This window comes from Platichthys flesus, chromosome 11, assembly GCF_949316205.1.
Source record: "Platichthys flesus chromosome 11, fPlaFle2.1, whole genome shotgun sequence".
NCBI classification, from domain to species: domain Eukaryota; kingdom Metazoa; phylum Chordata; class Actinopteri; order Pleuronectiformes; family Pleuronectidae; genus Platichthys; species Platichthys flesus.
This window is the reverse complement of record NC_084955.1, coordinates 24,971,210-24,993,137: the sequence shown is the minus strand read 5'-3', so window position 1 is coordinate 24,993,137 and position 21,928 is coordinate 24,971,210. Positions and strand designations below refer to the sequence as shown.

General features: G+C 41.8%; 3 protein-coding genes across 4 annotated transcripts; all 3 read left to right on the top strand.

Moving 5' to 3' along the window:
• The first annotated feature begins 1,591 nt into the window (after positions 1-1,591).
• ctsk (cathepsin K) lies at positions 1,592-11,077 on the top strand. 2 transcript variants are annotated; one of them, XM_062398554.1, is made up of 8 exons: positions 1,592-1,745; positions 3,127-3,250; positions 6,331-6,453; positions 8,023-8,175; positions 9,385-9,603; positions 9,712-9,877; positions 10,169-10,277; positions 10,399-11,077. In XM_062398554.1, the coding sequence occupies exons 2-8, from the start codon at positions 3,128-3,130 to the stop codon at positions 10,496-10,498; spliced, it is 993 nt and encodes a 330-aa protein (XP_062254538.1). In that variant the 5' UTR covers positions 1,592-1,745; position 3,127; the 3' UTR covers positions 10,499-11,077. The 2 variants fall into 2 exon arrangements, with proteins under 2 accessions (XP_062254538.1, XP_062254537.1); XM_062398553.1 differs by lacking the exon at positions 1,592-1,745 and adding an exon at positions 2,359-2,483.
• Positions 11,078-11,929: 852 nt separating this feature from the next.
• Positions 11,930-18,802, top strand: ctss2.1 (cathepsin S, ortholog2, tandem duplicate 1). Its single transcript, XM_062398551.1, has 8 exons — positions 11,930-12,086; positions 12,725-12,849; positions 13,001-13,123; positions 13,465-13,617; positions 14,540-14,764; positions 16,120-16,285; positions 16,463-16,565; positions 17,588-18,802. The coding sequence occupies exons 1-8, from the start codon at positions 12,065-12,067 to the stop codon at positions 17,685-17,687; spliced, it is 1,017 nt and encodes a 338-aa protein (XP_062254535.1). The 5' UTR covers positions 11,930-12,064; the 3' UTR covers positions 17,688-18,802.
• Positions 18,803-18,950: 148 nt separating this feature from the next.
• Positions 18,951-21,552, top strand: LOC133964464 (meiosis-specific nuclear structural protein 1-like). Its single transcript, XM_062398555.1, has 4 exons — positions 18,951-19,908; positions 20,829-20,920; positions 21,010-21,112; positions 21,372-21,552. The coding sequence occupies exons 1-4, from the start codon at positions 19,720-19,722 to the stop codon at positions 21,426-21,428; spliced, it is 441 nt and encodes a 146-aa protein (XP_062254539.1). The 5' UTR covers positions 18,951-19,719; the 3' UTR covers positions 21,429-21,552.
• Positions 21,553-21,928: the final 376 nt, after the last annotated feature.

Genomic DNA, 21,928 nt, shown 5'->3' with positions numbered 1-21,928 from the left:
ATCTGCTCGTGTAGAAGCCACAAGTTACGATATCAACAGATTTTTTTTTTTTTTTATGTTTTATTCATCAAATCAAGGATAAATACTACATTACCCACAATCCTCAGGGGTAATCGTACACATAATCAAACTCACAATGGAGTATTAGGGACATATTTTTTAAAAGAAAATGTTAGATTTACATAATGAGGCCATTATATTATGATGATATAATGACATTAAATGATTAGGTTCATGTAATTAGTTAAGTTTAGTAACAAGTTTGTTCAGATCTGGTAAATTTAAAAGTTGTCTCATAACCTTTGAGCCTGGGCAGCGATCTGAGCTCGACTGAGGAACCTTCAGTTAACGTCTCAAGCAGCTTCTGTTCGTCTGTTCAGTGACATGAACGAGTCAGAACACGCCGTGCATCACTCAACATATGAGGTACACGCGATGCTCCTATATTTAAACATGTGACTCTGACGGCTGCAGGAGTCACACGGCATGTTCATATTTACACACAGACCTGACGGACGTTGACTAACAACATGAGGAAGTGTGAGTCCAGACAAAAATAATCATGTCGAAGACATTTGTGTCGTCAAATCACTCGATGCTCGTGATATATATGTTCATGAGATATAAACGCTTGTTGAGTCTGCGTCCGACACACGCAACGAGCCCGACTGTTCATTTAACCATCAATCATAAATGTTGTTATAATGTCAAGTGATAAAAACGACGACTGGTCAATATGCAGGAGTCAGTGAATAATTATTAAATAAAAGCTTCATATTCTAGATTATTCTCAGGTGTGTGTTTGTCCTGCAGCTGCTCGAACACAAGGTTTTTATGTATTTAGAGTTTTAAACACGCCTGTAACAATAAACTAAAGTATGAATGAATCAGCTTTTCCACTCCAAGTCCTGGTGGCTTATAACAATATAAACTTAGTGATGTTCTCTGTTCCCTGTACCAAAGAGGAAGTGCTCGTGTTTCATGTGTGATGTAAAGACAATAAGCACTTATACGTGTAATTGTACGTCTCCACCAACCGTTCAAGTTTCAGTTTAATTTAATGACTTTAAAGACTTAAGGGGATTCACTTCAATTACTACATTTTGTCATGAATAGTTCATGAAATGTTGAGTTATGCTTTACACCAAAAAATCAAATCAGTTCATCCTTGAATTCTGATATGTTGCCTTCACACATGTATGATGGGCTTTAGGTCATCGTATCCTTGACCTTTAACCTCCACAATCCAATCAGCTCATCCTTGAGTCCCAGTGAGCCATAGAGCCAAATTTGAAAAGATTCACTTGAGGCGTTTTTGAGATGTCGTGTTCACAAGAACAACAATGATGGAAAACCCTAAAACCTGATGCCTCCGGCCACAGATGCGAACATAACGAAGAACAAACTCAAGTTTATGTTTTTAATGGTTTAATAAATATCACACATGATGTTTGAGGTTTTCATTCAGCTGTGCAGCTCTGCAGCAGATCCTGAGCCGTCAGCTCTTCCCCTCAGACGATGTAACGTGACACCTGACATCATCTGCTGCAGAGAGCTTCATCCTCTGAGTACAACCAGATGTGATTCCCCTACATGGAGACTACACCCTCCTCCTCAGACCTGGAGCTCCCCTCCAACTTCCTCAAAATCCTGCTCATATAAGCTCACACACGGACCCACTCCACAGCAGAGGAGCAGGACGCCAGACCTAGGACTTCACCAAACTCTCAGACTTTGAACTTAAGGTAAAGTTTACTGCTTATTATTGATCCTGGTTTACTATGTTTTGTGCATTTGAGCGAACAACTACTGTACTAACTTTAAACCAACGTATGCATGAGCTGAACAGCAACAATACAGAACTAGGAACCAGTAACTTCCCAGTTAAAACCTCAGGCTCTGATAAATTCTAGGTACTGTTTTCTGTTATGAAAGAAATCAGCTTTTTACAGACGAGGATCAGAGAAAGATCTTTGACCCAGTTGCATCTCAATAGAAGGATTTCTGGGAGTCGGGGCTGCAGCTGTAACTCTGCTCAGTTAATGTTCTGAAACAGACTGAAGTCCTCACCAGGAGAAACCTCTCGACTCGTGCAGCACCAGGCACAAACCACTTCCTCTAAACTGTAAACTATTTTCACACAGATCATCAGACTGTGACATTTAAATCAAGAGCTTCAGTTCAAATCATCTGAAGCTTTGCTCGGTCGGGTCTTTGCTGGAAGCAGGAAACGTGAAGCAGCTCATCACACCAGTTAATAGAAAAACAAGATGTTTTCTGCTTCAGTTCGGTTCAGCTTGACTCAGCAGAAAGGTGAACTTCACTGGAAACAAAGTGAGAGGGAGAGCTGATGAAGAACAGATGGCAGGAAACTGAGGGAGGGAAAGAACAAGTTCAGACTGCAGCAAAACTTTGTTTTTGAAGTCAAGAGAATGAGTCGCAGATGAGAGGAACTCTGACAAACTGCAATAACTTATACATATGTGAGTATTAGTATATACATAGGAAACACATGTTTCCAATTTAATTATATTTGAATTTAAATACTTTTCATTGACTTTGTTTTAACTTACACACGACAGTAAAAAGTTGAAACTTCGAAAAAACAAAGTTTTGTTTAGATGAATTCTTCGTGCTCGGGCTTCAGATGGAACATGTTCATTTTCTCCAGATGTGTCTGTGCAGAAAACTCAGAAAAGACGACTTCAGTAATTCCTCCTGAGCAGTTTCCATGTGACCAGCAGCTGCAGATGTTTGTGCTGAGTCACTCTGAAAGTCGTTTCTCCAGAATCAGCTGTTTGAAGGTTCAGATAGAAACATAAACTAGCTCCTTCCTCCTGCTCCGTCATCCTTCAGATGAGAGACGATAAACCGACAGACACACACGCACAGTCAAGTTAATGTGAACATTTAAGAAATTGTTTACACTTTTTAAAATGCAATGAAGCAAACATCAGAAGCTTTGATAGCCGGAGTCAAAACAAAGCTCAGTGTTCAATTTTCCGTTTGAATCTTGGCCAACATCCGTCTGTTAGTATAGTGTGGCTGCAGGTAGTGTGTAGTAGGTGTACTGGGTATTGGTGTTGTGTTTGTAACATGAGATGTTGTGTGTTGCTGCTCCTGCAGGATGTTGTCGTGCGTGTGCGTGCTGCTGCTTGCGGCCTCGGCTCTGAGCCACCTGGACGAAGACTTCCTGGACGCCCAGTGGGACGAGTGGAAGATCACACACCTGAGAGAATACAACGGCCTGGTCAGTGGACTCTCTCCTCCTGTTTGTGAAATGTGCCTCAAGTATCCCAGAATCAAACGTGGGCCTTTATTGTGTAAACCGGTGGTGCTCCGTCCGGTTCTCCATCAGCACCCCCGGACATCTCCCTTCTGTTTCCTCACACATCATCATGACAACACGAGTTGACCTTCAATTCAAATTCTGAACCATTTCACATCAACATGTTGTGGGAAATATATTAATATCTGAAACCACAAAGCTTCTTCCTCTCTTCTTCTTCTCCAAACTGAAACTTCTGTTCCTCAGTGATATGAATGTGAGTGAACGGCTGCATGAGTGACAGATCCGAGACTGAACTGCATGTGCTGAATCATAAACTGCATCTGTGGTGAAGCCTCATATTTCAATACCAACATGAAACACATGAACAGAACAAATGGTTCTTTTACCAAAACGTTTGTTGTTCAAACTTCTGATGCAAATTCCTAAAGATATAAAAGGTTCTTTAACCACTCAATGCCTTAATTAATTTCCAATTATATAAAAAAAAATGTTATTCATGTTTTTGGCTGTAATACAGATGCTAAATTAATTGGAGATTGTTAATTTCAATATAGCATATACAGCAGATATAAAATTAAGGTGTGAGGCAAATTAGCGACATTAGGCATAATGGGGCATGACCTTAATTTAACAAATTTTCCAGTCTCTGGTATGTAGATTGATGCAGCTTTTGCTTGAAATTGAACAACAACATATGTTTCTGTACAATCATTGCTGTTCCATCATCACAGTATTTTAAATACAGCTTAATACCTCAAAATAATTTTGCTACACAGTCCTAAGGGGCTAGTATGTATTTTCCACTCCGAACACTAGATGGCGGCAGAATGCTTCCAATACCTTCCTTGATATGTGTAGTATTTGCACCATCAGGCACAATCGTGACCTTGGCAGCATTAAAAGTGGAATGGGGTTTGGGGCAAATCCGAGACATTCGTCCACAAGGGGTTAAAGTTCATTCAACATTCAGGAATGTTGAGCAGCAGAGAATAACCGAGATTACGGAAGAGTTTCATTCCAGCTCCTCTTCTGCTCCGGCCTCGTGTCTCCAGCTCTGTTTGTTCCCTCGTGTCTCCAGCTCTGTTTGTTCCCTCCTGTCTCTCTGTCCTCTGGCGAGTCGCTCAGCGAGGACGTCTCTGTGTTTGACTCACTGTCTGTTTGCGTCTGACTCAGTTTAGCAGCTGCTCTCTTCAGACTGAGTCCGCTCTGTGTCTCCGTCGCTCTGTGTCTGCTGGATATTTACTCTGCTAAAAACTCAGCACATCTTCCTCTTGGAAAACTGACACCAGCTTTAAATCTCTGGTTGTTTTTTCAAATGATGATGTTTATCATCTCAAGGCTTTAAGAAGCTTTGAAGAAACGACAGTTTCTACAAAGAGCAGCGCTGACGACCCTGGAGAGAAAAACCTCCTCATTATCTGGAAGAAACCTCCGGGAACGGAGAAATTAAATTAATAATCATAGAGGTTCAATGACCAGTGCTGTATTTTAACTCTCAGTTTTGAACCTGTGGTGATGCTGGTCACATGCTCTCTCTCTGGAACTCTGACCTGCAGTGAAGCTTGAACATCCTGGTGACTTTAGGTTAGTTTGTCTCTAAGAACCAAACCTCCCTCGAGCAAATTAAAGAAATAAACAGGAACTTCAGTTTGCAGCCTTTTGGAAATGAACCTGTCTGAGTTACTGGCTGAGGACTGGGAGGACTGGGAGGACGTACTGCTGTCCATTCTCATTGTGCTCGTCCTGCTTTATTTTAACTTCTGTTCTGACTCCATCTGTCTCGATTCCACTTTCCAGGTATATTCGTGACCTGATAGATGTTCCACATTTCAGTGGGACGGAGGAAAATACCCTCTCCTCTTCCTCTTCCTCTTCCTCTTCCTCTTCCTCTTCCTCTTCCTCTTCCTCTTCCTCTTCCTCTTCCTCTTCATGTGTTTTCCTTCCTGTCTGTGAAAAAGGAAACAAACACAGTTTAGCTGGTGTTAAACATCTGCTTTCTTCGCCTCCAGCCAGAGGTCAGCTCTCCACAGCTGCAGTGTGTGATGTATGTGTGTGTGTGTGAGTGTGTGTGCGTGTGTGTGTGTGTGCACTTTATCCCCAGTGCAGTTTGTGTGGACGTTTGAACGTGTGTGGGTTCATATGCTCACGATGTGCGGTTGCAGTCAGAGGAACAGATTATTCTTTGTCTCTCCTTCTCTCTCCTGGTGATTTGAATCACTCTCCCTCCATCGGTTCCTCTCAGTAATAGAATCTGACTTCGTGCACAATTTGCATTTTCCATTAGTGGGAGTGAAACACGACAGAAACAATGATGGAAGTCTCTCCAGTGGGTTTTAAGACCTTGGATCTGAAGCTCGGCTGTTTTTCAGGGAACCAACCGACCGAGCAATTGACTCAATTAAATCCTACATTGAGACTTTAAGCAGCACTGACATCATGTGAATGTGTTTAACTGCAGTTCAGCCTCTGACTGGATGTAAAAACTCTGTCAGAGACAATAATTGCTCTGGACAGTCGTGTTGCAGTAACTACACAAGCAGCTCGAGGGGGACCTGGTAACCTGCACCAGTTTAACTGTCCCAGTTAATGAAGTGGGGCACTACCACAGCTTCCTCCTCTTTTTTTTTTCACTAATTAAAATGTAAATTTGCCCTATTTGTCCAGATTGATTTCTCTCAGCTGTCAGGTGTCGGTGCACGAGTTAAATAAAACTTCAGTTTGACTCTAGGAGAATATTCTCTGATATTTCACGGCCTCTTTATGAAGCCAGAACTTTATTACATCCTAAAGAAATGCAGACTTCAGTACGTCTTCATGATCCCATAATCCTCTGGGGTTTAATGATGCCTTCAGGTGAATCTGTCAACTTGTAAATTGGGAATTATTCTGAGATCACTTATTCATTTATTCCAGATCTTGTTTCGTATTTCGCTGCATCAGAGGGATGCAAATCTGAAGCTTCTCAAACAGATACCCTTGATCTGTGGAGCTGTGAAGAACACATCCATTCATTTTGCTCTTGTGTGTGTGTGTGTCAGGGTGAGGAGGGGATCCGCCGGGCCGTCTGGGACAAGAACATGAGAATGATCGCAGCCCACAACGAGGAGGCAGCACTGGGACTCCACTCGTACGAGATGGGGATGAACCACCTGGGAGACATGGTGAGTACGACTCTGATCCATGTGGAGATGAGGTCAAAACCCTCATCCCCCCTGCCTCTCACCAGTTTCATACAAGAATAAAACCAGTCTCCACTGTTCTGGGTTGTTATCCATGAGATCATTGGCTCAGTGCAGCTGCTGTGGAGCCTCCACGTCTGTCTCAGGTTAATCAAGTAGGAAAAGAAGTATAATCATAAAGCCGTGTGAGCTGTTAACACATAACTACTATCAAATCATTGTTTTATTATAGATTTACATGCTCTGTGTTCTTTGTGGGGAAACTTATTTAGTTTCCTCCTTCCTCCAGAGTTTCACTTTATGACATAAGATAAGATAAGTTAAAATAAGATGAGATAAGATAATCTGAGCCAAATAATCAGAGAAATATAACAGCAATAAAATATACTATGTAAACAAGCTGCATGTAACATGTTTGCACACGGACAGATGTTGAAACTGCACAGGTTTCAAAATAAAACAGAAACGTTTATTCGTACAGTATTCGTAAGTCAATTCAAGTGTTTTACATCAAACATTGCAGGCGTCAGGACAAACTGACAAAGAGACAGAAGACAAAGAAGAAGCATTAAAAAAGAGAATCAAAGAGAAATGTGAAATTATTTGATTTAATAAAACTCTTTGGTATTCATTTTAAACAACTGATCAGACTATCAATAATAAGAAGCTTATTGCTGATTGATTTCCTGTTGATCTGTAGATTCAGCTTCACTCTGAGCGACCTGAAGATCGTTAGCAGCTCTAACGAGTGATAACTGGTTTGTCTGCAAACAGCCTCCATTAGCTTCACGTCCTCTTCACACCAGCGTCTCACGCCTCACACATCAAACTAAACGTGTCTCGTCTCCGGGGACGTGTTCGTAAAAAATCTGATCCTAATCTCAGATATTCACCGTTTCTCCTCCTCCGCTGCTGTCGACTCGGTTTCTCTTTCTTCTCATCGGGAAAAAAAACTAATATGAGCCGAAGTTAATGATCCTCTTCTGGAGGACGCTGTGAGACAAGCTCACGTTGTTTGGGCTCATTCATCAGGCGTCAGGAACACGAGCACACGAGTTAAATGGAGGATTTCATGTCAGTTTGAGAACAGGTGGCTCCGAAAGGAAGGACGTGTTGAAGTGAAATGAGAGAAATGAACAGATGGCGGGAGTTTCTTCCATTAGTGGCCTTTTGGTTTAGAGAGCGACGTGTCATCAAAGCACCGGAGAACTTTTATAAAACTCAAACTTGTTGGAGCTTTTCTATTGTTGGTGCAGGAGGAATCACGAGATTTCACTAAACTGAGTTAAACTCATTTCTTCATAAAATACTTTTCATCCTCTGTCAGAATCAAATCCTCCGTCCTGCAAATCGTCTCTGAATTGTTCTTGCATCTAAAAATAAATCTTCTCTCGTTCTTTCCCCAAAAACATTTTCAACCCATCTTCTGTCAGCGTGTCATAACGTGTAACCTTTGACCTCTGGTGGCCCCTGGTGGTTGAATCCCAGAGATTCAAACCTGCTGTTGCACATTATCTGAGTCTGATGAAAACATGACCTGTGTTCACGCAGACGTCAGAGGAGGTGGCTGAGAAGATGACCGGCCTGCTGGTCCCTCTGGAGCGCGAGCGCAGCTTCACCATGGCTCTGGACGACAAGGTGTCCAAACTCCCCAAATTTGTCGACTACCGCAAGAAGGGCATGGTGACCCCGGTGAAGAACCAGGTGAGACGGACAAACACGATCTTATCAAACATCCACCGTTTGAAAAACTGATGGATTTGGTTGTTTTTCTGGAGAAAAAACCCTTTGATTTTAGGTTAAAAGGCCAAAATAACAATGTATAAACTTAAAATGTGAAAAAAATGATAATGTGAAATGAGTTTATCCAATGACAATACTAAGAATACTAAGACAATTTACAGAACATTAACCAGACATTTATAATGAAACACAGTTTATTTAAAGAACAGGGAAGTGAAAACTGCCCAGAGTAAGCTAAAGAGAAACCAGATCATGTGACGAAGGCCTTTTTAACCCTCGTCACCTCAGCAGGTCCAACTCAAATCACTGAGTCATCTGAGGAGTCGAAAGTGAAACAGCCTCTGGTCAATAGAGGAAGTTCTGATTCCTGTAACTGAAGTTTGTTACAGATTGAACTTCCTGTTGACTTTGAGCACGTGATGAAGTTTTTTATGGGATTAGGGGAAATGTACCTTTTGATGCTGCTGCTCTCATGATGTCATCATCATTAAGTGAGTCAGCAGTAAAAACCCTTTATTCATTCATTCATTCTTAAAAATCCTCCAACACCTTGTTCTCCAGCTGCATCATGTGACCCGGGTGAGATTTAGAGAAAGGGCCTTGCTTTGTGCTCACAGGCACGTTGTGTTATTATCAGAGTCTAAGCTCTAGTGTTAGTGTTTCTTAATTTGTACATTTTCTTAATTATCAGCACAACATTTATAATTGTTCTTTCCTTTTTGTTTGAAAACTCAAACCTTGTGAGGGGGAAAACTTGACACAATTATGTGTATTTTACTTTGTTATTTTTGTGTAAGATATTTAATGTAGCAATAGAGTGTAAATAAATAATAACAGTATCAAAATCAACAATAATATTTATTATAAGATGGTACATTTATTGTGTAATATAAATAACGCTTTTCAATGAGGTTCATGTGGACGCTGTCTCCCCCTGGTGTTCGACACGCTGATCTGCAGGTATTGTTAGTGTGGGTGTAGAGTTGTGTTGCTGGAGTAAACGCTCACACCTCTGCAGTCACAGTCTGCCCTCTAGTGGAGAAACAAACATGCTGCATCTTTCCAGCCTTCATTCAGACTTTGGTTTCTTTTGTTCAGTGACACAGAAACAAACCTGGATTCCACAGACACGGTGCTCACATGTATATCCCCCCCCCCCCTTCCTGACAGGGCTCCTGTGGCTCCTGCTGGGCCTTCAGCTCCGCCGGGGCCCTGGAGGGCCAGTTGGCCAAGCAGACGGGTCAGCTGGTGGACCTCAGTCCTCAGAACCTGGTGGACTGCGTCACAGAGAACGACGGCTGCGGAGGAGGATACATGACCAAAGCCTTCCAGTACGTCCAGGAGAACGGAGGCATCGACTCGGAGGAGGCGTACCCGTACGTCGGAGAGGTGAGCGGGTCGCAAGGACACACCGGACTGGTTCGATCCTCGTCCATTTCCTTTCCCAGTGAAAACAGAGAAACTAGAACCTGATATTCTCTCTGCTCTCGTCTGCAGGACGAGTCGTGCCGTTACAACGCCACCGGAATGGCGGCCCAGTGCAAAGGCTTTAAGGAAGTGCCCGTGGGCGATGAGCACGCTCTGGCTGTGGCTCTGTTCAAAGTGGGTCCAGTGTCTGTCGGCATCGACGCCACACAGAGGGGCTTCCAGTTCTACCAGAGAGGTCAGGGAACCAACCACACACCGGCTCACACGTCCATTACTTCAATTAAAATGGTTCCCTATTTTTTTTAAGGGGCATTCAGCTGCAACGTGACACTTCACCTCTAGGTGTCACTATATCCTACACAGTGAACCTTTAACAACAAGTTTGGTTTCTTAGCAGATACATTTATTTAAGAAGTTGACTTTAAAGAATCGGTCTGAGCTCAGGGTCTCTCCTCCTCCTCCTCCTCCTCCTCCTCCTCCTCCTCCTCCTCCTCCTCCTCCTCCTCCTCCTGTGTTGTGTTCTCAGGTGTTTACTACGACCGCAACTGCAACAAAGACGACATCAACCACGCCGTGCTGGCGGTCGGATACGGCATCAGCTCCAAGGGGAAGAAGTACTGGATCGTCAAGAACAGGTGGGACGCGTCACCTGTCATGTGACCTGATGCTTCTGTCGACCACGTCCACGACAAACTGACCAGGTGGAACCGCTGCTCGCCCCTCTCTCACTTCTCTCTCCTTCCTTCTCCGTCACAGCTGGAGCGACACCTGGGGAAACAAGGGCTACATCCTGATGGCGCGGAACCGGGACAACCTCTGCGGCATCGCCAACCTCGCCAGCTACCCCATCATGTGAGGGGGCGGAGCTCAGAGGAGGACGGAGGGGGACGAAGGGGCTTTGATTGGACCACGTGAAGACAGCTCCTCCCCAAATCTTAGTTACTTACAAAATTAAGTTCTATCAACAAACATGTTTTTTCTAAATTTGAATTGGACTTTTCCAGAGTGAATCTCCTCTGGAATCAAAGTGAAATGTTTTGGACTCTTGGAATTCAGGCGTCTGTGGAACTGAGGACGTTTGGTTATCGTCAGTTATTTGAAGCACTTTAAAGCCCTGAAGTCTTTTTCAGGTTTTATCTCCAGAGCAGCAGACGTCAGAAAGAAACTCGACACAAACCTCCGGGGACGTGATGTTAGAAACTGTCTCGTTCGATCCGCAGACCCACAGGGAACAAACCGAGCTCCACAGTGTTCGTCTGTGAACGCTCAGATTCCCTCAGTTCATCAGTTTGTGAGGAGGAGACATTGCTGGGCGATGGAGGCTCCTCCTCTTCTCACCTTTCAAATCACTTTTGTTGTCGTTTTTCTGTTTATGATTAAACTGGAAACTGATGTTTTTCTATGAACTTGAATAAAGGTTTCATTTTGAGTTGGACTATTGCCGTTTTGTATTTATTACAGCTAAGATGTCAGCAAGTAGCCAGAAGTGGAAATTGAACTAGATCTTCAGAACGTAAACTGAAGTAAACTGATGAATTAAACCTGAATCATTAGATAAACACAATAATAAACCTACATGAAGCCAGTAAACAGCAGTTAATATGTGAATATAACAACAAACAAAACTTTTACAATATATAACGCCTATAATTGAATTTAGTGGCATTTACATTAAATGCTTCTTTTTTGAACAAAACTACTATAGATTCCATCATAAATGTAATGTTCAAGAACCAATGGAAGACAATATCTGAAACTGGCTCCACACAAAGACACTGGGATTAAGTCTAGCTTTATTTATTTCCATTATTTAATAACAGATTTATGAAAGGTAAAGATCAACAGAGTCATGGAGGTTGATTCTGTCTGAATGACGTACAGGAAACTGCTTCACATCAACAATCAGCTTCATGGAAACATGTTGGTTATGGTTTGATTTTAATGAGGCTGATTAAAAAACCCTCTACACTGTTAAACAATTTATCAGAAGGTTCTAATCTGAGAATAAACATTTCAAACATTTAGTGGAACAGAAGATAACAGCTGACAAACAAACAAACACCAAAGCAAAACAGACACATAATAACAGTTTTAAATTAAAATATTTTGAATAATTCTGTTTTGTAAGATGTTGTTCACGTTGAAACCTCTAGAGGTCACTACTGAGTCAGTTCTGTGAATATACATTAAAATCCTCATTCTCCAGGTGTTTCTATGTTTCGAGTCTTTCAGGGAACAGGTAAACAGATGATTGTGTTTATTCCTCTCGGTTTAGCTTCAGGTGAATCTGTGAGAGACACGAGAAGCTGTGCTGTGTTTGAAAAGAGGAGGAAGAGGAAGAAGAGGAAGAAGAAATCAGACCATGTGACCCGTTGTTCTCCTTTATCATAGAGCAGGAAAATCTCTCCGCTCACACGCGACGATGAAGATTCAGAACAAACAAGGTGAGAGAAAGTTTCAACTTTTAAACTCTTGACTGAAACATTCTGCTTCTCTTCGATCATCACGGAAACGTTACCTGTCGATTTAAAAAAGGAATCAAGTGTGAAATTAAAGTTTTACTTTCGTTTTCACGTTTTAGTGTCGAGACAAATAATAACTTTATAACAGGTAAAGTTATTAATTATCATATAACACTGAGACACAGTGCGACTGTGGAGGGGAATACTACTACTACTACTTCTACTACTACTACTACTACTACTACTACTTATAATGATTCTACTACTTTTACTAAGACTACTACTACTACTTCTTATAATAATAATAATCATATTCGTTATAATAGAAATAATAGTTATTATACTACTATTCATAATAATAACTGTAAGAAGATTAAGTTATTCTATCATATGTTTTTTCTTTTTGTATTTCCTCATTTAGGAAAGTTGCGTAACTGAGAAGTTGTTTGTCTCAGGTTCTGGTAAAAAAAAACATCATAACAGCAATAAATGCATAGAGCTAAATGAATATCTTTGGAAAAAATAAAATTAAGATATGAATTATATTTAAAGTATGTAAAGACATAGATACATTTAATACTAATTGTTTTAATATCTATAATAAATGTGTGTGTCCACAGGGCTGATGCTGGCGAGCCTGCTGCTCGTGGGCCTGTGTGTCCAGGCCGCCGCCGTGCTGGACGGCAGACTGGACGCCCACTGGGAGCTGTGGAAGAAGACTCATGGGAAGTCGTATCCAGATGAGGTGATTCCTCTTTGTTGAAAACGCTCGGTCACAGATTTTACTTGTGACTGGAAATCAAATCTGTGCGTTTGCGGATTTGTAAAATCCATTTTTATCACGAAGTGGAACACGGTTTGACCTCGTGCACTGATCTGTTTGTGCTCGTGTGGAGGTGGAGGATGTGCGCCGCCGGGAATTGTGGGAGGAGAACCTGATGCTCATTAACACGCACAACCTGGAGGTCTCGATGGGGCTTCACACCTACGACCTGAGTATGAACTTCATGGGAGACCTGGTGAGACACTCGCTTCGAGGCCGTTCAACCCCAAACAGCTGATCATTGATCGTTATTGATTCACCATCATCACGTTTATTTATCAATGATTCAAACTAAGGACCCCCGAGGGATTAATATGTTTTCCACTACCTCCCACCTGACGATACACATCTGTAATATACTTCTGAAGGAAAAGCAGTTTAACATGTAACAGATGTTTATTCTGGCTTCACACATCCAGGATATTGATGCTTTCAGTGCTTCAGCCCTTAACACAACAGTGAAATCGAATGAATCTGGATGGTTTGGTTTGACCTCAGCGCTTCCTGTTTCCTGCTGTGTTCTCTACTTCCTGACAGACAACAGAGGAGATCATGCAGTCGTATGCCACGCTCATTCCACCTGCCCACATCCAGAGGGCGCCATCTCCTTTCGTGGGCACGTCAGGTGTTGATGTTCCAGACACGGTGGACTGGAGAAGCCAAGGCTTTGTCACCAGCGTCAAATACCAGGTGAAGAGTCAGAGTTTCCATCAGCGAGGAGCCACAGAGATTCAGCAACTCCCAGTTCCTTATTTCTGTAAATCGCTTCTTGTTAAAACAGGAAGACGTCACCACAACCACATGTTTGTCAAATGTTTCACCTCGTCCACTGGCAGAGGAGGCGTGACACCACCACTGTTACCCAACACACACATATTTATATATATAATAACCCACTCTCTGACAATAGCATTAGCACATTTTTATGTCAGTTTAATGTACTTTATGAATATGAATATTTATTATGACTCTATTGTATTAACTTTAGTGTTGAATTTTTGGTTTTGATGCATCCAGACACTTTCAGATCTTTAATTCTTTATGTGTCAATAACCTTTTTTACTGTGACCTTTTTGTCAGTTTTCACTGAAGAGGTTAAATTTAATTGGATTATTATTATAGTATTAGATTTAAAGTGTTTTACATTTGAAAAAACTCTGTTTTGGAGTAAGATGATGTTGGTTAATGGGCAAAGAAACAAAATAAATCTGTGACCTTTTTCTTTAGTTAGTCACTGATGTCACTGTGAGTTTGTGAAAAGTCAATAACAGAAGAGGATATTTTAAATTTATTTCTTGTGTCTGAAATATTATAACAAGAAATAATGTCAGAACTGACACATTACAGCTGATATTGAGCTTCATTCAACCAGAGACTCTGGAGTATTGATTTCACAACAAGTTAAATATAATTGACAAAAGTTCTTTAACCTCTTAAACTCTTTTCCAAACTCGTCTTGTGCTGCCAAGTGTGTAAATGTGTCTAATCGGATGCAGAATATTATATTATTATTAAGTTTTATTAAATGAAGTTTGTTTAAGGAATAAGTTTGAACCTGGGAGTAGACGTGAGTGTATCTGACGTCACAGTAACACATCTTGTCATGATCCAGGGTTCATGTGGCTCCTGCTGGGCCTTCAGTGCTGCAGGGGCCCTCGAGGGCCAGTTGGCCAAGACCACAGGGAAGCTGGTGGACCTCAGCCCCCAGAACCTGGTGGACTGTTCTAGTAAATACGGCAACAAAGGCTGCAACGGGGGCTTCATGACCCAGGCCTTCCAGTACGTCATCGACAACCAGGGCATCGACTCAGAGGCCTCGTACCCGTACAGAGGACAGGTGAGTAGAAGGAGATGTTTCAAATCATTGAGCATCCAAATGAACTTTGTGGTGCGACTGTTCCCTCAGCTGCTTTTTCTTGGGTCAAGAAAAACGTCCCATGCAAAAACTACTAAACCAAACTTGGTGGAGGAACAGAAAGAGAACCGAATAAGTTTGCTTCATAAAGCGTCCGTCAACGTCATCAATAATTCTTCAGGGAATAATTCAGAGATCTTAAAAACGCTTCCTTTTTTGTTCTATTTCTAAGATGAGAACCAGACAATCACGTGACCTTCGCAGAAGTATGAGCTCTTCTGAGTATTGTAGATATATTTATTAAATAAATATCGTCTGTATTTAAACACGTGGCCGGAATCATTAGTTTCACTATCAGTTAACCGGCCAACAGAGATTATAATCCACAAAACGCTGGGTCAATCCAGGACTGAGATCTGATTTCTGTTTGACTCTGTCCTGTTTTCACAGTTCAGGAGAAATACAAACCTAATGTTCTTTTAAAGTGTACACATGTAGGGAACCGGTGCAAGCTCAGGTTTACGGTGAGAGGATTCCTGTGTGAGACAAAGTGTGTGGGTGTACGAGCAGAAACAATAAGTTAAGCACAACCCTCCAGGCTGCAGACAGCAACACTCTCCTCACTTGGCTGTGGTCGGCTGTTAATGTCTCTTTGGAGCAACAATAAATTAATCGGAGCGGACAACATGTTTGTCCTCCAGGCTCCATCTGGTTCGCTGCTGAGTGGAGGAGGAGGAGGAGGAGGAGGAGGAGGAGGAGGAGGAGGAGGAGGACAGATCTGCTGCTGCAGCCTCGAGGACGTGTCGTCGATCTAATTCAGCCCAAAAGTAGAAAAACTCTGGTGGAAGTGAAACAGCTTCTTAATGAGCGACAATCATCTCTGTGGAAATTCACTTACTCCCCGTCTGACTCGCTTGTCGAGAAGCGGAACATTCTAAATGATTATGAGAAGAATTAAACACGTAGATGTCAACTGACATTTTGGATTTAAAATGTATTCCCTCTTTCAATTTAACCACTTAAAGAATCTCAATCTCAGGACATGGCTGCGTTGGTAAATCTGAGTGATTATCTAAGGTCTAAAGTCTGGCTCCAAATGACATCATCAACACAAGATGGCAGCGTTTGTATCCAGGATATTTTGACTTTATTTCTGGATTCCACAAAATTTGTTAAATCAGCCACAACGCAAACAGTGGAAGGGAAATGAAGTTGGTGTTTTGTCTGAATATGGCCCCCTGGTGGTTGTGGTGCTCTGATTAGAGGGTTCGTTTACGCCTCAGGCCAAAATCCGTGTCATGGACTCTGTTTGAATCAGTTTGATCTTCTCACTTCAGGATCAGCAGTGCCGCTACAGCCCCTCCTCCCGCGCCGCCAACTGCTCCAAGTTCAGCGTCCTGCCTGAAGGCGACGAGGGGGTTCTGAAGCAGGCGCTCGCCACCATCGGGCCCATCTCCGTGGCCATCGACGCCACGAGGCCCAAGTTTCGTTTCTGGCATAGCGGTAGGTTCCACATCGTGTGACTCTCAGGAGCTGAATGTCCTAACTGGATCGGTTTGCTGACTTCATCTGTCCCGACATTTCTTATTTGGATCAAATATGCTCTAAAAATATATAAAGTATGAAATTAGATAATGAGATGTACTTGTTATTAGTGAGTCTTTACTGCTCTCGTTTCAGGAGTGTACAACGACCCGAGCTGCTCCCAGCATGTGAACCACGGGGTGTTGGCTGTGGGCTACGGGTCTCAGAACGGACAGGACTACTGGCTGGTGAAGAACAGGTGAGACCTTTTCACATCTGCTCCACGTAACACGTACATATATGAGCATGGGGACATATGTAACGTATGTTCCTGCTTGTGGTTCTGTCCATGCATCAGAGGTTGATCAGGAAGTGAAACAGGGAATTCAGGATGTGCTGTTCTAGCTCTCTAGAAACAGAGATTGACTCCGACCACGAGTCTGGTGTCAGTCAAACTTATCATGAGAAACTGGTCAGAGTGGTTTATCACGTTCCTCACCACAGTGGTTTTCTTCATCACTTCCTCCTCGGTGCATGTCTATAGCTGTGAACAGTAACAGCATTTAATCATTCATGTTCTTGTTCTGGAGTATTTCAAATACATTTTACGTATAAAAAAAAATCATAATTAATCAAGAATCAGCATTAGTCCACTTGGTTTATTTTACAGCTGTTGTTTGATGTGATTTCTTGTGAATTTTCAGTTTATGTCTTCATTTAACACACTGATATAATGATATGATATCAAATATTTTTTTTACCTTAAATGTATATATACAGGTATATATACAGGTATATATATATAAATCTAAATCCCAGTGTCTTATCTCCTGTGGTGAAATCGTCTCTAACTCACCTGGATCTTATTTCCACCTGACGACACAGCGTTGAAGAAGTGGGCGGGGCCGACCTTATAAATTCAAGCTGCTTGAGTCACAACGAAGATGAAGTTACGTTGTTGTTGTTTAATTTTCATGTTTTCAGTTAATGAGCTTAACTAATACATAAAAAATACATTTTTAACATGAACTCAGATCTTAACGTTTTACAACAAATCATCTCAAGGATTTTAAATGTGCATTTAGATGAAGACAAGCTGATGTAGTCTAATTATCAGATGAAGAAAATGCTGCTTCCATCACTAACAAAACATGTAAAGAAGGATTTGTCTGCATCTGTTCATATGTTCATCACATGACATTTACTCATAAAGTCCCAGGAAGCTCGTCCTTTGCATGTTTTTTTAATTGGTGGTGTTCTCCTCCCTTCTCTTCGTTCCAGCTGGGGAACGTCCTTCGCAGAACAGGGCTACATCAAGATGTCGCGCAACAAGAACAACCAGTGTGGCATCGCGAGTTACTGCAGCTATCCCATCATGTAGCAACATGGAGAGAGACAAAGAAATCTTTAATAATCAAACTCAATTCTTTGTTCTGTGCAAATTTTTTAATGAAAATGTTTTACTGTAAGAGCCACTAATGGGAATGTGATACTAAAAGTACCAGCACTCTTTGGTGTATTCTTACAAAAACATATCTCCAAGTGGAATTTAAAAGTTTTCCTCTAAACACCTCATCCCTGAAACTCACTGTCTTGTGTTTGTGTGATTTTTAAATCTGTAATAATGGAATGTATGTTCGCTGCTGAGGCTCAGACAGGTTTGGATCCATATGTAGGTTTAGTCTCAGTAAGCATCTCGTCTGTGCCTGTGACCCAGTCGAGGTGAAGAAGTGATTTTTGCTCCAGCAGCTGTTAACCTGCCATTAAAGCTGTCTGAAAGGAAACCATTGACGTGGGAAATTGGTGTGGTGGACAATTCAGATTTTACATGTTACCAGTGATCATCAATGGAATCAATACCTGTGTATCTGGTAGATATCTGTGCACATGTTGATGTAGCATCTACAAGCTGCCTGTAGGAAACTCACGTTATGGTGCACGGGAGAGAACAAACCTCCTTCTGGTGTTTTTATTTCCCACTGACGCCAAATATTCATCTTTACCAAGACGTCAGGAGACAAACAACCGTTCACTGTCACATTCACACTACGGGCAACTCAGAGTCTCCAGTTAACTTCAGTTGTACGTCTGTGGACTGTTGGAGGAAGTTGGATGAAATCTCGCTTCGGGGTGAACATGCAAACTCTACACTATTAACCACGGTGCTGCCCGACAGATTCAAATTTTATGGAAACTGCATTTTCAGTAACACAAACCTTGAGTCCTTCGATGATGCGTATATCTTCTGTTTAATCCAATCAAAAAGTGATGACAAGTTTGGGTTTGACAACACAATGATAGTCTGGATGGTTTCTTTGTTGCTGCAATGAACCTTTAAGACGTTGCAGCTGTTCTGTGTCTTAATGCTAAGCTAACTAGCTTTAATTTCATATACTTTCTCTCTGCAACTAATTAGCAGGTTTCCTCCAATGTTCAACTCCTGTAAAGTAAGACAGTGAAATGGGCTTGTCACTAATTAAACTGGTGAAACATTAATATTCTCTGTGTTTGTAGTGGCTGATTAATGGAAAGTGTGTTTTTTGTATCAACAATTTTTGATTTTGATTTGAAGTGGATTCACAAAACCTTTAGGGAAATTTAAGGTGACTATCCTTTAGCACCGGCCCTGGTGACAAATCCTCATAGTCCTGTAGAGAAGAATGAATATATTAATACTATAAAACAATAAAAATACAGAACAAATTTGTTATGCAAACCATGATGTGGTGAACCATCATTATGAGCCACTTGTATGCAACCAAACCTCCACTCCAGATAGAGAGGCAATTTGAGAGAGAGAGACCCAGAGAGAGAGAGAGAGATAGACCCAGTGAGACTGGCTGGTTTAAAAGAGAGAGAGACTTGATCCAGTAGGTGGCGCTAACACTATCATTTCATACACACTCAGTTATTTTCAGGTCAGGAATCTGATGAAGTATGTGCAGTTATCTGAATTCATATAAATACTGAAGACATGAGAATAAAACTTGGTTAAATGAATAGGTCAGTATCTGTTTGTTGTGCACAGCTTTGTTTGTCAGTTGTCTAGTATATGCACCAAAATCAGCTGCCTCTAAACTGGGTGGCAACAAAGGCATCTGCCTTTACATCAGTGGCCGTTTCTGTTGACCTCTAAGAGCTACCGCTACCAAGATTTAACCCTGCAGCTACTGCATTTCTATTGGCTGATGGAGCTGCTCTAACATCTGAAACACCACTCAGGGAACTAACTGGGACTCCTCTTCAGAGTCGAGTCCAGTTCATTGATATAAACTGGTTTACGAGTGTCAGAATTGAGAGGAATAAACTTAACAACGTCACTGCAAACATGGTAAGACCTAGCTTGCGAACCAAAGCTAAGAGTCACCTTGGTTGCTACAGACCGGTCGGTTACTGCTCTTGTGTTGTCACTGATGCTAACGTGTGCGTTCTCACAGGCTGAGAAGAGACACTGCTGGGACCTGAGGAGGGGGATGGATAAACGCCTCGCTGACGAACGGCAGAGGATGCGGGCGGCTCAGATTTGTGAAAGAGATCGGCAGCTCCTTGCCGTAATGAAGCAGGAGGAGGGCAGGCAGGAGAGGAGGAGACTCATTTGGCAGGTGAAGGAGAAGCTCAGCGAGACACAGGTTGAGAGCGCTCTGCTCAAGGTGGCCTATGTGACTACATGACAGGGTCACCCCGGTCCCCCCTTATTCACCAAATCATTAAGATTAAGATTAAGATGCATTTATTAGTCCCAAACACATGCACAGACATGCACAGGCACACTCATGGAGGTAGGGAAATGTAACCTCTGCATTTAACCCATCTGGTGCAGGACACACAGAGCAGTGAGCGACCATGTACGGCGCTCGGGGAGCAGATGTTGGGGGAGTAAGGTGCCTTGCTCAGGGGCACTAGACAGGGTAGGGAGACTCTTGGTGTTTTGGACAGATCAATCCAGGTTCGTCTTTTGTTGTCTCTCCGTGGAGTCGAACAAGAGACGAACCAGAGACCTTCTCTGCCCATAGTCCAAGTTTCTGCCACTAGACCACCGCCTCTCCCCATAACAGAAATAAGGTCAAGACCTAAACTTTTAAAGAGAAACCCAACAGTTCCAGCAATGAGCTGCACTTTGGCCTCTGTGGAGAGAAAAACCTCCCTCATGATACAGATTGTAATAGTTTGAGAAAAGCTTCAAATCTTGTATTGTGATGAATCAATTAAAGGGGTTACACATAATCAAGAGGAAAGGTCACTATTAAATATAACTAATAAAGGACCAGAGAGACTCAGTATTTACTTTTGAGTGTTTTTGGGACTGTAGACTCAAGCTTCTCATTTCATCTTTGCTGAGAAAAAGAGTGAGATTCTTAATCAGTTGATAAAGGGTTCCTTATTGAGGAATTTTGTCTTTAACATTGAGCAATCATATATGCCAGAATTCAAACTTTGAAAAGCCTTGTTACACTGCTCTATCATTAAGGTGTTAACTGCTCCATGATCAATGCAGATACTCATAACTGAATTTGACTTTTAGGTTGAGGACGTAATAAAGAGAATAAAGCCACTTGAAAAAAAGGAGAGGGTAGCTAAAGAGCTGGATCCTCAGCAGTGCACCGAAGAGAACAGGTGAACACACTTGCTTACTGGTGGAATTTTGCTTTTGTACACCCTTTCTCTGCTGTGGTCTCTGTCAACCTGCCTTTGGACTGTTTCAGTTTAAAGCTTCGAGAATTGGAGTTGAATCTGAAATATGCATCTCTGAACAAGGAGAGAGCTGCACTGATTTCAGAGCAGGAGGCCATGCGGTCTAAGACCATGGTGAGGACAGTCCCTGTTGATTTCATGTATAGAGAACTATAGTAAAACATTTCCAGGATCCAGTTCAGGATTTAAGTATTTAAGAGTTAGAAAGTATGCGATGAAGCCTAGACACTTATACTTTTGAAAATATCGAGAATTCTGATCAGAGTTTAATGTTTTTGTTACAACAGCAGTTTTTCTCTATATATCGTTCATCTGTCAATGTCAGTTTCAAACAACCTGATTTGATAACAGCATGTTCATCACTCTCTTCAAGAAACTGAAGGCTACAGAAAGAGTGACAGAGGGAGGCGCTGCTGGGACAGACAGATGAAGAAGAGAGAAAGAGCTCCAGTGTGGGAATCATGAATCATTTTACACAGCCTCATTTCTTCTCTTGATCAAACAAGTGTGTGATCATCAGTGTATCTTGATTCATTATTTAAATAAATCTTTAATACAAAGGGTTGGAGTACTTTTTATCATGAACATTGTTCTCTGAAGATAGCCAGGTCATGATTAGGTTCTGAAGGTCAACAATTAATCTAAGAGAATGTGTTGGGAACAATATTTGGTTTCAGTTGCAGAAAGTACCACAGGAATGTGTTCAGCAGCTACAAGAGTCAAATATTCAGATTAAATTCAGTAAAACTAGATTTCAAGATTCCCTTGGTTAGTGCCAATGCTCACACAGCATCACATTTTCTCAGCTCTCCCTGAATAGTTCAACCAGGACATTCCACACAGTCATCTACACATAGAGGTTTGCAGCCCTATTCTTATTAAGACTTTGACACTCAAATTCATTGCAACAGCCTAACCAAAACCTTTATT

Bases quoted from the DNA above. Each gene is read 5' to 3' on its own strand.
- ctss2.1 (XM_062398551.1), top strand. From the start codon at position 12,065: ATGAAGATTCAGAACAAACAAG. The intron at 13,618-14,539 runs GTGAAGAGTCAG...GTCATGATCCAG, and splicing joins TCACCAGCGTCAAATACCAG to GGTTCATGTGGCTCCTGCTG. The intron at 14,765-16,119 runs GTGAGTAGAAGG...TTCTCACTTCAG, and splicing joins CGTACCCGTACAGAGGACAG to GATCAGCAGTGCCGCTACAG.
- LOC133964464 (XM_062398555.1), top strand. From the start codon at position 19,720: ATGCTAACGTGTGCGTTCTCACAGGCTGAGAAGAGACACTGCTGGGAC. The intron at 20,921-21,009 runs GTGAACACACTT...GGACTGTTTCAG, and splicing joins CAGTGCACCGAAGAGAACAG to TTTAAAGCTTCGAGAATTGG. The intron at 21,113-21,371 runs GTGAGGACAGTC...ACTCTCTTCAAG, and splicing joins CCATGCGGTCTAAGACCATG to AAACTGAAGGCTACAGAAAG.
- ctsk (XM_062398553.1), top strand. The intron at 6,454-8,022 runs GTGAGTACGACT...GTGTTCACGCAG, and splicing joins TGAACCACCTGGGAGACATG to ACGTCAGAGGAGGTGGCTGA. The intron at 10,278-10,398 runs GTGGGACGCGTC...TCTCCGTCACAG, and splicing joins TACTGGATCGTCAAGAACAG to CTGGAGCGACACCTGGGGAA.